General features: G+C 45.6%; 1 protein-coding gene across 1 annotated transcript in view; it reads right to left on the reverse strand.

Moving 5' to 3' along the window:
- SMYD1 (SET and MYND domain containing 1) overlaps nucleotides 1-17,631 on the reverse strand; it is a 52,151-nt gene that overhangs the window by 5,621 nt on the left and 28,899 nt on the right. Inside the window, exons 5-10 of the mRNA XM_089922839.1 lie at nucleotides 15,983-16,113; nucleotides 13,590-13,628; nucleotides 10,732-10,921; nucleotides 4,056-4,148; nucleotides 1,847-2,010; nucleotides 528-696 (exon numbers count right to left, since the gene is read on the reverse strand). Coding sequence (XP_089778965.1) covers nucleotides 528-696; nucleotides 1,847-2,010; nucleotides 4,056-4,148; nucleotides 10,732-10,921; nucleotides 13,590-13,628; nucleotides 15,983-16,113 — 786 coding nt within the window. The remainder of the gene's footprint in view (nucleotides 1-527; nucleotides 697-1,846; nucleotides 2,011-4,055; nucleotides 4,149-10,731; nucleotides 10,922-13,589; nucleotides 13,629-15,982; nucleotides 16,114-17,631) is intronic.

A 17,631-nucleotide genomic window follows, 5' to 3' on the forward strand; every position in this document is an offset into this window, starting at 1 on the left:
CAGATATGAAGAGCAGGCCACTCACCAGACACTGCTCTGAGTGCTTTTCACACATCAATTCATTGAACCTTTGCCACAACCTTAACCCTTTTTTCTCCATTTTTCTGATGAGAAGACTGAAGCCCACACACTCAATATTTGTAGCCACAAAGCTGGAAAGTGGTCAAACTGGAATTGGATCCCAGCAGTCTGGTCCCAGAGCCTGTGCTCCCTGACTCTACTCCATGTGGCACGTTTTCTAATGTACGTGCTACACATACATGCACACCATTAGGTTTTCTCAGTCCAGGCTTGGAGCCTCCCAGGGTTCAAGCCTCAATTTTGCCGTCCACTCGCTTTGTGACCAAGGACAGGTTACTCCCCTTCTCTGGGCCTCAGTTTGCTCAGATGTAAAACAAGGGGAGCAGTCTAAGCATTTCTGAATTCCCTTCTGGTCTAGCAGGCAATCTAGGGTCTTTCCAAAAGCAGAGTCTAGCACTCAGCTTTCATCTTCAGAGAGCCCAGACTTGCCCCAAGAAGCCACTTGCCTCTAAGTCCTTGGTGATGGGGTGGGAGGGTCCGTGTGTCACCAGGAGAATGGCGTAGGCTTTGCAGATCATGCTGTGCCCCACCTCAATGTTGCCAGCATGCCAGTTGGTCAGCCCTGCCCGCATGATGGCCATGCCCAGCTGGGCATTGTTGGGGTGATACAGCTTCCTGCAGGGGCAGAGCAAGTAATGATAACACATATTCCCAACCTACCTTTTATCTGCACAACATCTGACAACTTATAAAGTGACCTCACTGATGAAGTCCATATACTCTCCCACCAGCGCTGTGAGGCATCAACCATCAAGGGAGACTAAGGAACTCAGAGATGCACTGAGATGCCAAACACCCCACGCGGTGAGGCTGCAAGAGCTGAGACTCCGACCTAGGCTACTGAGCCAAGTCCTAATGGGGAAACGGGGTCAGGATTGTACTTGGAACTTGAGTGCAAGGAGCTGGGAGCCTTCAGCCCTCCTTTGAACAGGCTAGGAAGTTCAGGGGGAAAAAAATAGTTTGAATGTCCTTCTCGGGACAGAGTTGTATCTTCACCTCCTTGGCACTCTCTTAACAGGACTTCCTTTCGCATGGTGTACAGGTTTCCCAGATTTTGTTTATGAGTAACATCTACTCAAAAAAATGCAACTTTCTTACGCCAACATATTCATTTGGCCAGAAATACAAATTCACATGCCAATGCGGGCACATAAGGCAAGAGAGGACATTAGCAGAGGGAAGGCAAAGGAGTTGCCTTTTACAATTTATAAGCAAGAATGGCTGACACCTCTTTTTTTTTTCTTTCTTTTTTTTTGCACCTTGCTGTGCAGCATGTGGGATCTTAGTTCCCAAACCAGGGATGGAACCCACGCCCCCTGCAGTGGAAGCGAGGAGTCTCAACCACTGGACCACCAGGGAAGTCCCTCTTTTTTTTTTTTTTTTAAATAAAATCTAAAGCTGACAAGATTGCCTCTGTTGATTGTTGGGGGGGGGGAACTTTTCTAAGCACTTAACATCAAGCCAGATTTAGCCTTAAGGAAACCACAAGCAGAAGATGCCTCCCAAAGGACAGACAAGCTGGAGGATTTGGGGAAGACCAGGGATGACAAATAGATTTCATCTCAGGTATCAAACCTGATTATGTGGACATTATTGCTCAGAACATCACGATACAAAGACTCAGTTATAAAGAGGACAGTTATCAATTACTGAAGCCTGCTGTGGGCGCAGGAGGGAGAGGTAGCGACATGCATGCCATCTCTTTGCCATCCCTGGAATAGACACATTTCCAGGAGACTACCTGAGACCCAGGATCGTCACCTACATATAGCCATCCACCATCCTCCTGGCATAGTGTGAGGCCTCCTCAAAGGCCTGCAGGTAGGAGAGGACCTCGGAGACGGTGCTCAGCATCCACAGTGTGTAGAGGTTGGTGTCGGCCAACACTGGCTCCTGCTTCTGTAGGCACTCCCGGCATAACTTCACAACCTAGGAGACACAGGCCCTGTCTGTTATCCCTGCACCAGAGCACATGCTTGACTCACACATGGGAGCATCACGATGGCATTGGACACTCACTCTTCGAAGCTTGAGGAAACTACCGGCAGAGAAGGGAAAGCACCAGTTTGTGATCCGAATAGCAAAATGGCCCTGTTTGGCTAAGATGTAGGGATGGCAAGGGTAACAGTGGGAGACACAGCTGACATGGCAGAATGAGGAGTTATCATAGAAGTCAGTAGGGAGCTATGAAAGCCATGTTCATACATATATATGTACTCCTTCTCACAACAACGCAATGACATAGGCACTACTAATATTCCCATTCTCCCAGACGAGGAAACCGAAGCACAGAGCGGCAAGTGCTTTGCCAAAGTTACACAGAAAGTGAGCAATGGAGCAAGTATTCAAAGCAAGCAGTGGAGCTTTATCTTAACCATCATTCCCATGATTCTGCATCCTGGCTGTGCTTTGGAGTCACCTGGAGAGCTTTTATAAATCCCGACGTCTGAGTCCTATCCCAGACCAATTGAAACTGAATACCCAGGGGAGGGACCCTGGCATCCTTCACATCTGCCCCTGGGTGGCCCTTATGCACAGTGAGGTTGGACAGTCATGCCCTGCTCGAAGTGTACGGGAGGGATTGGCAGAGAGAGAGGCCAGGCGACCCATCAGGAGGAGGCCACATGGGTCCTGGTGAGGAAGAAGGTGGGCCCGACCACAAGCGGCTTTATAGTCAGGCTTTTCCAACTGATTCATGTGTAGACATATCTTCAGTTACACCCTACAGAGTCAGATGGTCTCTAGATTTTAGTGGTTCACAGTTCTCCCCTCCTTCCCTTGCCACTCTCACGGGAGAAATGTCACACAATCCTTTCCAGTTCAAATGCGTGGAAACCAGTTTTCTCTGAGACTCTCCCAGAGGCCCATGAGGCACCTGGGTAGGGGCGTGGCAAACTGTGAGCTGGCAAACAATCCATCCTGAAGACAATCCTTGTAAGCCCATGAGCAGCGCCTGGCCCTACACCCGACCCTACCAAGCTTGAGCAGAGAAGAGGACAAACGAAGAAGACGACAGAGGGATGGAATCCGGAGCTCCAGCTCCTACCGCGAGCCTCTGCCATAGATTTTCCGTACTGTACAGCAACACTTTGTTCATGGGACTCTCTCCCCGCAACCTGACAGAACTCCCAGGAGGCAAGGAGCATGTCGTGTGTTGGTCACCCCAGTAAGGGCTCAAAAGTGGGCAAAGAATGAGTGAGGAAAGGAGGCGAATGAAGATCAGAGAAAAGCAGATAGAAACGAACAGAAATTAATCTCCCACCTTGCCATGCCCTAGTGCCATCCAAACCTAGCTACCAAATTGTCTAAAGAGCTTGGGGGAAAAAATACTGATTCATGGTCCCTGTGTTCTGTTGCAGACTAGACGAATCACACCTTAGGGGGTGAGACACGGGAATCTGTACTTCCAACAAGCTGCCTTTGTGAATTCAGTGCAGGCACGTGCTCTGCAGGTCAGTGTTGGCCGTGGGTCTCAACTTTAGGTGCCTGTTGAAATCACTCGGGAGCTTTACAAATCTTGATGTCTGGGTCCCACTCCTAGAGATTCTGGAGGAATTGTACTGAGCATCAGGGTTTTTTCAATGATTCTTGTGTACAGCCAGTTGAGAATGCCTGGTGTTTCTAGAGCCAGGGTTGAATGCACAGTTAGTAGATCTGGACACTGTAGCCAGGACACGAGAAAGCAAGACACCCACTGCCATTTCCATTCCTCCATCCCCGATATCACAGACACCCCCAGCCCCAGGACATTTGTCAGGCTGCCTGTGCTCTCCTCAAACCCAGTTTCAGTGAGTTGCCAATGCAGGGGACACGGGTTCGTGCCCCGATCCGGGAAGGTCCCGCATGCCGTGGAGCAGCTGGGCCCGTGAGCCATGGCCGCTGAGCCTGCGCGTCCGGAGCCTGTGCTCCACAACGGGAGAGGCCACAACAGTGAGAGGCCCGCGTACCGCAAAAAAAAAAAAATGAATTCTTACCTCGTGGTACAAACCCTCAGAGCGAGCCTTGTCAATTTTTTCCAGCGTATCCTTGGAGAACTGTATCATCTCCTTCACCACCTCCTGAGAGGGCTGGGAAAGGGAGGGGCATTCAGTTGGAGACCCCTTTGTGAGGCAACCCACTGCATCTTTGAACAGCTGCCACCTTTGACATTCACTGTAGTACAAGATTAATGCCTTCTTCATTGAATGCTTCAGTTCTGTAAATGCCACTCAAGGTCCCTACAGCTCAGGACTTCCCTGGCGGTCCAGTGGTTGAGGACAGAGGCCGGGGACTTGACCAAAAAATATCATACTCCAGTTTGCCATTGGAACTCATTAAAGAGGGCCCTGTGGCTATGGGCTGTCAACCCTTCCAAGTGTCTCTGCATCCAGTCCCTATTTCCTTGTCTAGACCAAAAGGATATCCATGAGAGAACTTGTCAGCTGTGAAATCTAGACCTACCAGGCTCCCTATGTTTGCCTAAGCAGTCTAGTGATCTTGTAAAAAAAAAAAAAATGAGGTTTTGATATTTGAGGTACCATAATTAAGAAGCCAGTTCCCATGAAGGCACGATAATTTTGAAGAAAAAGTGACAAATTTCTCAAAGACCAAAGGAAAAGTTTGCTTGCTATGTTTATCCATATCAGAAGCTCTTTTCTGGGGGGACTTCCCTGGCGGTTCAGTGGTTAAGACTCCTCGTTTCCACTGCAGGGGGCACAGGTTCGATCCCTGGTCAGGGAAATAAGATCCCGCGTACCACGTGGCAAAAAAAAAAAAAAAAAAAAAAAAAACTCAACAGCAAAAAAAAAAAAAAAAAATACTAAAGAAAGAGAAGTTCTTTTCTGAAAAAAGATTTTTTTTTGCTTGGGCAAATCTAATATAACTTTTTTCCAAAATAAAAATACCTTCATTATTTATTCTGACTGTAAAATTAACATATGCAAACTGTAAAAAATTAAAACATTATAAAAAAGTATGAAGAAAACAGTAGAAATCCCCAGAATCCACACGAAGACGGACACAGCACGTTGAGGAGTATTTTCCAATGAGTATACAGAGGAAAAATATTTAAACTATGTAACAACTGGTACAGGAAAGGCACCGACCTATCAAAGGCACAGACACATCAACAAAGAGTATGTCTGTATGACTGTATCAGTGTGTTCTGGCTGAAATGCAGTCCTGCATGTACACACATGCATGAGTGTGTATATGTCAATAGCATCAATCTTTTTCTAACTGGAATAATAACATATTTCTGTCTATTGCCTGCTTTTTTTTCACTCAGTAGATTGTGGATATTTTCCCATATAAATATAAAAATACCTATACTGCCTTTTTAGTAACTAGAGTTTTCCACTGTACAAAACTAGAATAATTTAATCAGTTCTCTGGTCGTCCAATTTTTTCACCACAAAGAATCGGGATCAACAGCTGTGTTTATATCTGCTGCTCACATTATGTTGTGAGGTCACCGTCACTAAACTACCAAAAAGTTACAGGAGAATGGGCATCTGTTCCCTTAAAAACACAGCCCCCTAATACATGGAGATCAAGGGTCTTCCCTCAGGCTCCCAGCTGTCTTGAGCCAATTCCACAGTGTCCATCTTGTAATAGGAGAACCCGAACCCAGGACAGCTTGCTTCAGGGTCGAGATCACTTAAGGAAGTGGGATTATATTTATGCTTCTCCCCACCTCACCTACTTTGGCTTCTGCAGAGTTCTTCATTATCCCTAAAATTCTGACTACCTTCATTTCCATATCCTTCTGTATCTGGGCCTCCCTGCAATTCTTCTGTATTTGTTTCTGTACTTGTCTCACAGCCTGACTCCAGCATTTGATGCATCCATCAATGCTCTGAGTTCTTCTGGCAGGTCTCACTCCTGACTTAATTTTCACCTTGACCTTTGATTTGGCTGAGATTCCTGGCTTCTGGCTGCCTTCCCAACGACCCGAATGTTGGCTTCCCGCCCGAGTGCAACTCAGCACTCTGCTAGTTAGCAGACCATGCCTTGGTCCCAAGACCAGTCATTTCAGCGTGCGTCTGCTTTCCTTAGCCCGTTTGAATCAAGCACATTAGTGAGAGGCGTCCATATCTTGCCTGGCTGTGTAGAGTTCTGTGACTGGTGGTTCGGAGATGTGTCACCCATCCATCAAACGTACATCTTTAGTTTCACCTATAGTTTGTTGCCCAAGTGTTGGCTCATAAAATCACACTAGTCTCCAACCCACTGTACGTTCCGTTGTCTTTAAAACTCAAAATTCTTAGTGAATCTTCTGGGGTAATCAATATCTTGCAGGGTATAATTCAGGGAATACCAAGCTGTTAGGTGTTAATAAAAGCCTTGCTCAGTTTGATGTTGTGAGGAAGAGTGTTACTTTAAGCTCTTGAAGGGAATTAAATTTTTTCAAGGAGGCAACTGCCAAGGTTCTCAAAACAACTTGACTGAAAGGTTGTTAACTGACACATGCAACATGGGATAAAGATATTCTGAGAAGGGAAATGGGCTGTTCCACTTGGCTCCCTTTTTGGAGTAAAGGCAGGAAAACCTGATCTGCAGATAGGATGTAAGGAAGCCCACAGAGAGAGGCTCCCCTCTCGAGGAGCACACCACAATTAATAGAAAACAGGGAGGAAGAGAAAGGAACCGGAGGAGAAGGGGTAGAAGCCAGAGGAGGAATCAAAAGAGGAGGAGGGGAAGGAAAGAGGGACATTAGCTCCCCAACCTTGAGAAACTGGAACATTCTTATTGTGAAAACCATAGCTGAAGGCTGGAGAGAGAGAGAGAGAGAGAGAGAGAGAGAGAGAGAGAGAGAGAGAACCAAACAGCCTAAACAAGGAGGGTCCAAAGCTACAATCGGGGGAAATTGGTGTTATGTTCTCATTTTTAAAAGATTTCATTTTTATTTTTATCCAGGTCTGTATGTGTATGTTTATATTATATTTATTTAGTTATTTATAATATATACATAGGAGTCAGAAATAATTTTGATGCCAATTTAAGGTTTGAAGATGAGTCACAAAGGCTGGTGTATAGAAAGGAGCTTGTCAGGCTGGGATAAAGCATTATTTAAATAAAGAAAGGAAAGCAACTGTGATGACATCGTAGATAGAAAAGCTTGAAGGAACTGTTAATAAGTTAGTCCAATGCTCCACTTTACAGATGAGGAAACTGAGACCCACAAGGAAGAGACGTGCCCAAGCTCAGACATTCAGGGTCACAGCCAGAACTAGAACACAGGCCTCCTAATTCTCCAGTATTCTTTCCACTACAATATAATGGCTTTTTATTATGCCTTCAGATGCACTTGCTTTTAAAAAGTTACACTCAATTTTTTTTTCTGCTTACTTGTTTTGGTTGAGTCATTTTTGAGTTATTTCTTTATTTTAACAGAGAAACCCAATGTGATATAAAAATAATAGACAGTTTTCGCTTTGAATCAAGGTCGGTTCAAGCAGAAATCATCGATGTTTTTATATCAAGAGAGATGTCAGCTCTGCTAATTCAGACTGAAAGACGTGGGCATACAGTCACCAGCTGGTAAGCATATCTAAAGTGAAGGGACAGGAGCTAACAGCCACACATCACCTATTTAACTATTGGAGTTGCCAGGTAAATATTGAAAAATTTAGAGAAATGACTACACAGTTGTTTCACTTAATTTCTGAAGGGATAAAAGAGGGTCTGGCCTCTTTGAAAAATTAGGTCGTGGTGGAAGCAAGTTATGAAAAAAATACTCAGGGCCAGGCACCAGGAGGGAAGGCTGGCTGGCTTGCTGATAAGACACATATTATCCTGCAGGTTCTGGAAGGTCAGGGTGAGGGTGGACACAGTAGCTTATTCTTTTCTGTAGCTCCTGTGGTACTGTGTTCAGTGCCCCACACATAAGTGTCAATACACATTTCCTGGAAAACAGAACCTTTGATTCTGTGAAAATGGGGTTGTTCCTATAAGGAACACATTCCTGCTTTGTATCCTGCCTGGGAGGGATGACTCTCAACTTCTCCACACTAAGCATTGTTGATCCACTGGTTACAGATTCCTCCTCCTACTTCTGTCTGTTTGGAGACTGACTCTGCTTGCACACCCATGTGGGGTGAGTGAATCTGTGTGAGGGCATGTGTCCCTTTTAATTTAAATAATTTAATAATTTTAATTTTCAGAAATGGTAGCATACAGTGTTATGGGTTGAATTTCATCCCCCCAAAATTAAATTCCTATGTTGCAGTCTTAACCCTCAGTACCTCAGAATCTGACCTTATTTAGAAATGGGGTCATTGCAGATGTAATTTGTTAAGATGAGGTCATACTCAAGTAGGGTGGGCCCTTAATCCAACAGCACTGGTGTTCTTAAAAAAACAATGCCAGGTGAACAGAAAAAGACACATGAGGAGAAGACCATGTGAAAAGGCTCAGGGCCAGCTACAATCCAAAGAAAGAGGCCTAGAACAGATCCTTCTTTCACAGCCCTCAAAAGGAACCAGCCCTGCCAAGACCTTGATTTCAGATTTTAGCCTCCAGACCTGAGAAACAATACATTTCTATTGTAAGCCACCCAGTTTGGGGTACTGTGTTATGGCAGCCCTAGGAAACGAATTCATATGTCAATGTTCAGCCCCTTAACTCTTTTCCCTTAAGAAATAGAGCTCAACTATTTACAATTACCAAGACATGGAAACAACCTAAATGTCCATCGACAGATGAATGGATAAAGAAGATGTGGCACAATGGAATATTACTCGGCCATAAAAAAGAATGAAATAATGTGATTTGCAGCTACATGGATGGACCTAGAGATTATCTCACTAAGCAAAGTAAGTCAGAAAGAGAAAAACAAATACCATGTGATACCACTTATATGTGGAATCTAAAATGTGACGCAAATGAACTTATCTATGAAACAGAAACAGACTCACAGACATAGAGACTTGTGGTTGCCAAGGGGGAGGGGGATGGGGGAGGGAAGTATTGGGAGTTTGAGACTAGCAGATGCAAATTATTACATGTAGAATGATAAACAACAGGGTCCTACTGTATAGCACAGGGAACTATATTCAAAATCCTGTAATAAATCATCATGGAGAAGAATATGAAGAAAAAAATATATATGTATGTATAACTGAGTCACTTTGCTGTACACCAGAAACTAACACAACACTGTAAAGCAGCTATACTTCAATTTTTAAAAATAATAAATAAAAAAAAAGAAAGAGAGCTCATTCCATGTCTGTACACAAAGATCTACCTCATTAGTTTATTTCCTTAACTTAAATATTTCCCTATTGGTGGTTATTTAGCTTTTTTCCAATATTTTGTTGTTCCCAACAATGCCATAATGTACTACCTCTTTACACATATATTCCTGTGCACATACGCAAGTATATCTGCAGGGTAAATTCTTAGAACTGCTTGGCCGAAGGGTAAAAAATATTATATATTGAGAGTAAAAATAAGTTAGTGGCAAAAGAAGCCTCGAATAGCCCGAAAATGAAAGAGAGGTGCGTCAAGTGGGGGAACAGAGTTATCCGGACGGTAGCACTGACACCACTGGGTAATGAAGTCATTGAGAGGGGTCCCTCCATCTGAACCTAGAAGTCAGTTTTGCTTGTAGCCTTTGCTCTAACCAGAGACAAGTTTCTGCCCACACTTAGGATGCAGAAGTTAATTCAGAAGTATATTTGTATCTTAAATGCTCTGGTGAACTGTGAATTATATAGAAGTGCTGGGTTAGCCTCCCCGAGGAGAATGGCTCCCGGTTAAAAACCTACGTGTGATTTTTCAGACCTGACCATAGGCAATTCCAAAGGCTCTCCCTGGCAGGCCCCATGGGTGGGGGGAAAGCTGCCCTCCCCACAGGGGATTTGGTGCAGGGCCAGAGCACCGCAGTCTGTGAAGGGAGATGCAGCCAAGGACTCAGGTCCCCCCGCAGGTCATGCTCTTCGCATATTTGCATTCCTGGACCAGGTGCCTTCGTTCCTAAGTCTCTCTCTCTCTCTCTTTTTTTTTTTTATTGAAGTATAGTTGATTATCTGAGGTCTTGAGGTCTTCTTCAGGAGCCTCTACGAAGCCCTGCCTATTGTGAAGGGGGCGCTGGGGGACATCCCCCTTGGTAAGACTTCCAGTGCTCAGTGGTCCCACCGTCGATTAGGCAACAGTTACTCAGGAATTAAGCATATTAAGCGATCTGAACATTGCCCGATCTCCCCATTGCCCATTTCCATGGGACTAGGAATATCTTTGTGATAACCCGACAACAAATCTCTTTGCCCATCTGGTCTCTCTATATGGAATTCTCAGCATCACTTAACCTGCAAAGGGGCAAGAAGAGGAACTTAAATTTACTGAGTGTCTACTCTCTACGCCACTCCTTTAGTGTCTACTCTCTATGCCACTCCTTTTACATATATCATCTTGCTTAATCCTCATAACAACCCCTGCAGTAGGTGCCATCATTCCTATTTTACAAATGAGAAAACAGAGTAACTTCCCCAAACTCAAACACCTGGCAAGCAGTGGTACCAGGACGCTAGCTGGGACCCATCTGCGTGCTCTCTCCACCACCCACTCTGTCCACCAGGGCAGCAGTGCCTTGGTTAGCTGTGGAATCTGCCCTCGCCTGGCTCCTGGGGAAGATGCCCAGAAGCACCCCAGTGGTGGGGCTGCCTGTACCTTCGGGTCGTCTTTCACACCCAGGAAGAGGTCGTCCTTCAGCCCTTTCTGGCAGTGCTCACACGTGCAGTCAAAGTAGTACTGCTTCTTCAGCTGCTTCTTGCGTTCTTCGCTGACGTTAAGGAAGTCGATATAGGACACGGTCAGCTCCTCTCCTTCTGAGATCTTGCCCAGGGCCCGGAGTTCAATCCTGGAGCAGGGTAAAGGAGAAGAGTCCATCAAATCCGGGGTGGGATGTATGCTCTTCAAGGTTTCAAGAAGCTGAGTCTCAAAGACAACGACCTCCACTAACACTGAGAAAACTCCATTCCCCCCCAAAGGGGGAGATGTGGTGTAAAGGACAGTTTTCTGGAGAGTTCTACTCTACTCATTATAACAATCAAATCTGCTCCATTCAGCTAATTGCTCTGGAATCAGCTCAAATAGACTCCCAGTAAAGGTCTGGGCTCCATCATAAAAGCATACAAAGCTTCCACGCCTGCAGGTCTCCCAGTGCATTTAGCTACTGACTGTCTGTAACAAAGGAATGGAGAAATAATAAGGCAAAAACTCCAAACAGGAGAAGCCTTGATAGTCATTTCTGGTTAGTTTGGAGACTGCTTCTCTCAGAAACACACACATTCAGTTACCCAGAAGCTTGGCCCGTTCTGTGTCTAATTATAAGCCCCCTCTTACCTTAACCTTTGGTCCAATGGCTCAGACTTAATTTATGTGAGGAGACTATGCCTGGAGATCTCTGAGGCAAATAAAGGCTAGCTCTTTATTAGCCCACTGCATTGTTCACTTTTGTGTTTATTGGGGGACGTGGCTTTGGGGTTGAAGGTGGTTAGCGAGAGCAGATGACATTGCAACCCCCTTCCAGCCTAGACCTGACCCTCCAATTACCTACAGCACTACACACCTCACCATGTGATAGATACAGAATGTACTGAAGACAAAATCCCACTGCACAACTGACACCCAGCTAAGCCAAACTAGCTGAGACCAGCCTGTGGGCCTCTCAGCCATGCATCTTCCACCCAGGAGGCCAGAAACTACAGAAAGAGTGGTGAGCCCGGCAAGCTGGATCCTAAGCTATGCTCCTGTATCCCCCCAACATCAGGGGGCCTCCCTGCCCAGAGGGAACCCATCACCCAGAGAGTGAGGGGCAGGATGCAGAGGGCTGGGAAAGCATCTACAGAGAAGTCCATGGTCATTTCCTTTACCTCCCAGAGAGGCTGATTCAGATGCCACGTGAAAGGCAGGAGAAGATTCCAGCACCAGAGAAAGGTCCCAGTCAGAGGGAGCCCCTTCCACGTGCTCGGAGGTGACAGCCAAGCAAGGAATAGCAGTGACTTGCATGTCCAGGCCCCTGAGGTGACCACTTAAGGTTAAAGAACCTTCTCTCAAAGTGGGGTACACTGCCTTGCCCAATATATGTGATAATATAGGATAAGTAAGCAATTCTGCTCCCACTAGCCCTTTCACAGAGGCAGCTCACTATATTGACATGTCCTCGCTCAACAGCGAATCAGTGGCCAGTAGCTTTGCTTCGCACCAAGGTTAATCCAGTTCTCACAAGGTCTCAGAGTATCTCAAATTATTTCAATGATATTAGAGAGTTTTCAAAACCAAATTAATGTAAAGTCACTTAGGTATAAGAAATGCACATTTATATGCCCCATTTTACCTAACTTGGCACTGGGAATCTGGGGAGGAATAGTGACCACTATTCTGTTTTGGATCCCAGACCTCTTCCATCTCTAATGCTCTGCAGTTCTACAGTTCAGCCAATTGAGCCACAAGTAGGCAACTTAAGTATTTCTTGTAGAGAGGTCAGGAGCAGAGTCCAGGGCCACAGAAACTTAGAATTAGGAAGGTCCCTAGACACGCTCTCAGCTTGACCTTTGCTCTACAAATGTAGAACCAAACACCCAGGAGATGATGTGAATTGTCCAAAGTCCCTCGCAACACACATCAACACAGACTCAGATGCACCGACCACTCCTACCCCTGCCCTCCCAAAGCCCAAACCTCCACACAGCATTTTGTTGTTAATCCGAAGATCATTTCAAGTACTTTCAAGCCCACCTTGAGAAAAAGGCCCACTGGGGCTGTGGAGTTGTCATTAAGAAAAGCCCAAAGTAAAATCTAACCTAAACCACTAATTCATAGTTGGCCAGAAGCAATAAAGAGAATACTATGAATAAATATTTATCAAAAACATCACAGTTATGGGTACCATTTTCAGAACCAGTCTGAGTGAGAAGTTGGAGGTTATAAACAAACACAGAGTCCTTGGGCTTCCCTGGTGGCGCAGTGGTTGAGAGTCCGCCTGCCGATGCAGGGGACACGGGTTCGTGTCCCGATCCGGGAAGATCCCACATGCCGCGGAGCAGCTGGGCCCGTGAGCCATGGCCACTGAGCCTGAGCGTCCGGAGACTGTGCTCCGCAAGGGAGAGGCCACAACAGTGAGAGGCCCGCGTACCGCAAAAAAACAAACAAACACAGAGTCCTTTAGTAGGTCAGTAATATCAACAGTGCTCATTTCACGATAAGCAGGGTTTAAAGGGAGAGTGTGGGTTTTTGCTAAGATGATGTGGACTGGAAAAGACCTTCACGCTTTGAGGTTGGAGGAGAGAGAGAAATGAGGAGTAAGAGAGGGAAGCATAGGCACAGCAGGTAGTGGGTGGGTGAGGAAAAAAATGATTAATATAAATGCATTAAACACGCAGCATCCAGCAAAGATGAGATTCTGGGGAGCAGAAGGACATTACGGACAGACAGCCAAGGAGTCTCGTGAAGGGGCAGCCCCAGCAAACCAGGCAAGTGAGGGAGATGGGTCAGAGCAGCAGGGATGTTTCCAAAGACTGACCCACCTCATCTGGGTGTGAAACATGGATTTCACTGCCTCATGACTGAAAAACAAAACAGACACCCAAATGGAAATCATTACCATTGGCTTATCCCGTATGGCTAGCAAGGATGCACAGCACTCCAGGTTATGCCATCAAAGCTTTGGTCATCACAACCATCTCTATCCCAGCCCCTCCTAGCTGGGCTCCCTTAACAAGAGGCAGCCTGCTATAGTGGAAAGTGCACTGGATTTGGAATGAGAAGTTCTGGGTTCAAAGGGATTCAGCCCTGGACAAGTTGCTTCACTTCCCTGGGCCTCCGTATTCTCATCTGTAACCTGGTAATGAGACCGTCACGAGACAATGCATTTAAAAGTAGAATGCTACAGTATTTTTCAATGGCAGGGCACAAAAAGTATGTGAACCATTCATGAAAGATGCTCCAGGTTGCCCAGTCCTGTTTGAGCGCCAAATCGTGGGCAAATTGGGCTTGGAGTACCCCTTCAGAGCCTTGGGGTTTTCTGAGTGGTACACCAATAAGGGATTCAACTTAGAGTCCCCAGCTGTGTGGCCACCAAGAAGCAGCATCAAGCGATCTTTGGATGATTCAAACCCTGGCTCAGCTTTCTCTTCTACTGAAATAAACCTTCCTTCAGGCATTCTTTTCCAAAAAAATAAAATAAAAGTAGAGTGCTAAGAAAACACATGGGAGGCTATTATTATCCCACTAACAAGCATCTTGGACAAATAAGGGTGGCCTCTTTGAATGTCTATTTTGGGAACAGTTTGAACTGTGTCTGGAGACCCATCACACAGGAAGTATGCAGAAATTACTGGGGTTAGAATTGGGCTCCTAACACCGCGTCCAGTGTTCTTTCCACTATGGCAGGCAGCTAGACAGTGACTGCAGTCACCTCTTGCGCAACATCCAAGAAGCTCAGGTACAATGTGGCTGCTCGAAATTAGTGGATGCATGGAAGCCAGAGCGGGCACTGGTGATGATCTGAAGAAAGGGCCCCCAGGTTCTTGTGGCTGCTACATGTGGTGACAAGAAGAGCTCTGGGTCACCACCACTTAGGGGAGTGGTGTCCAGAAAGACCAGCCCCACATGTGAATCTGATCTTCTCTGCCAACCAGGGTAACTCCAGACACCAGCTCCTCTGGGGAGGATTCCATGAGGTCCAGGCCAGTGACCCCAAGAGGCTTACAAAGGGAAATACAAATGCTGGGGAAAGATAACCATCTGGGTGCAAAATGAACTGTCCTATCTCGAGTGACTTTATCAAGTGCTACTGTCATGCACGCCCTTGCTTCCAGAAGTAGGGAGGAAAAGGGAAATCAGAGCCCTTGCTCTATTGGAACGTAAGCTTGACTCTTGGCTGAGAACCAGAAACCATTATCTTTGGGGGAAGCCTGCTCATTGTTGATGGCTTAGAGTCAACTGGCACCTGTCATAAGAGCTCGTCTCTAAGAGCAAAAGAAATATTGTTTAGGCCTCATTCCCCCAAAGCCCCCCAGCCTAAGCGATGGACAACGAGGGGCTCATCCTGTTTGCTGACTCTTCTCCATTTGCGCCCCACCCCAAATTCCATTCTCTGCCCTTCTGTCCCCTGACCTGTGCCTTCCAGGGGGGCAGGGCTGACCTGTGAGGGCTTCATCACCCAGGTTCCTTGGCCCTCTGGCTTCTGGTTGGGGTTTGGCCCATGGGAGGAGAAAGAGGTTGGGGTATCTAGTCTCTCGGCTCTCCCTCTGCCTCACCACGGTTCTAGCAGTGGCTGGTTTCTCTACAGGTACAGCCAAGCTGTTGGAGTGGCGGGGGTGGGCAGGGAGAAAGGGCCCCCTCCCATGGCTACAGCTCTCACCAGCTGCAAGAACAATACTTCCTCCATTGCCCCTCCAGGTCAAAAGCTGGTAATGGTTTCATTCTGTCACTAGACCCTGGACATTTCACCATTCTTTGTCAATTTCTTCGACTCTACCCACACTTCTGTCAATTGTCCTTTTACTAACTTCTCTTAGGGTAACCCCTGCGTGTGCCTTCTGATTTCTGCTGGGAACTTGACTGTTCCTGCCAAGCGCCTTCTCAGTTGATGATGTTCTGCAATGACCTCTAGATAGAAAATCTCAGGCTTCAAGCTCTAAATTATGTAGTAGTTAGAGGTTTATCTAACATATCTAGGCAACCTCAAGAAACATACAGAGACTCCAAAATTACTCATGTGGAATTCTTTGCCATCTTCCTCATTATGTTTCTCCTATTCACAATTATTCTAGAATAAAATTTCTATTTTCTGTCCATTTGGAATCCATGCTAGCTCAGGTTCAACAGGTTCCTTTTGGTTTAAATCAAGGGCAGAGACAATACCATAAGGCCTCCCCATCCCCAACATACCAACCCAAGTTGAAGACATACTCACTTGCCGTTGTTAAATATGACCGTGCAGTTGGGCCAACAGTCATGGTTCACCAGGCCCAGGTTGGGGAAGATGCCCACACCCACTGCCTGCAGGCCTCTCTGGTCACTGAGCGTGAAACCATTGCAGTTAATCTACCCAGGGGAAAAGATGAGAGTCAGCTAACATAGACTTGGCACAGCACACCCTCCAGCTGTTGAAAGTTGTTTAAAAAATAGAAAACCTGGTCTCATCCTGGAAATGCTTAGAGAGTCTGGAAACGAGACAGTCAGTCTCCTGTTCTCTGTGTGACTCCAAATGACCCTCAAGATTAGTACCGTGGGAGGGTCTCCTATTTGCTAAAATGCACCACCACCTTGAAAGTTTGGGGTAGCTGTATTCTAAAAAGGCCCCAAGTGGGAATTCCCTGGCGGTCCAGTGGTTAGGACTCGGTGCTCTCACTGCCGGGGCCCCAGGTTCAATCCCTGGTCGGGCAATTAAGGTCCCACAAGCTGTGTGGCACAGTCAAAAAATAAAATTAAATTAAAAAATAAAAATAAAAATGCCCAAGATGGAAATTTGGTTCTGAGAAGTTTCTCCTTTTTCCTGTATCTGGGTCTCACGAGTCTTCCCCAGCGTCTATCTTGGTTTCTCTCTCTGTGCCCTTCTCTGCTTTGTGTGTGTGTGTCTCCTCTGCTACCTTTGACTACTCTCAACTCCTATAACTATTCATAAAATAAAATTAACATCTGTTTTTGATTATTTTGTGTCTGGTGGATACCTTGTGCTCCCTGTCCACAATTTTAAAATCTGATGAGTGCAACCTTTATCTCTGAATGGCGGGCAAATCAAATTGGTTACTGCTTATACGGCACCTGATTTCTTTCTTTTTCCTTAAAAATTATTTTTTATAGAAATAGATTCCAAATGTCTGCTCTCAGGGTATAAAAAATGTATAAGAATAAATATTACCTAGGATACATTAATATCTGTGCACAACTTTCTGCCAAATGTAAAAATCATATATATAAATACATGCTGTCCATAATATTTATAACACAATATACATTTATAGATATATACTGATCTGTATAGCTATTTGTTACATAGCTATTTGTTACTGATACTAGAGGACAGTCACTTTCTCCATCAATCTCATTGGTCATTCAGCAAGTACATGAAGTTAAGCCCGTCAGTACCACTAATAAGCTGTGTGACCTTGGGCAAATTTCTTTCTTCTCTGAGCTCTTATTTTCCCATCTGTAGGTTGAATAAGTTAGACTAGATGATCTTTATGGGTCCTTTCAGCTCTACACCTTGGTGATTACAGCATCCTTGGCTGTAGTCCCCAGACCACCTTAGAGATACTCAAGATAGTCTATGACACCCATTCACACCAAGGCTGTGGAGCATAGAAACTCCACATGTGAGAGTAGAAACTCTGGCATCAGACAGACTGCTTCTAGACCTTCCTTGGACACCAGCTCACTGTGTGACCTTTGGCAGTCCTGTAACCTCTCTGGCCCTAGGCTTTCTGTTCTATAAAATAGGAATGTTAAAACCACGGACTTCATCTTGTTTTGTAAAGACTGCACAAAATAATATCTGGAAGGCTATGATGGTTATCTTTCTGTCAACTTGGCTGGGCTGTGGTGACCAGATATTTGGTTGAA

This window comes from Delphinapterus leucas, chromosome 13, assembly GCF_059928025.1.
Source record: "Delphinapterus leucas isolate spDelLeu-1000000601 "Yukka" chromosome 13, BTC_Dleu_Yukka2, whole genome shotgun sequence".
Classification (NCBI taxonomy): Eukaryota; Metazoa; Chordata; class Mammalia; order Artiodactyla; family Monodontidae; genus Delphinapterus; species Delphinapterus leucas.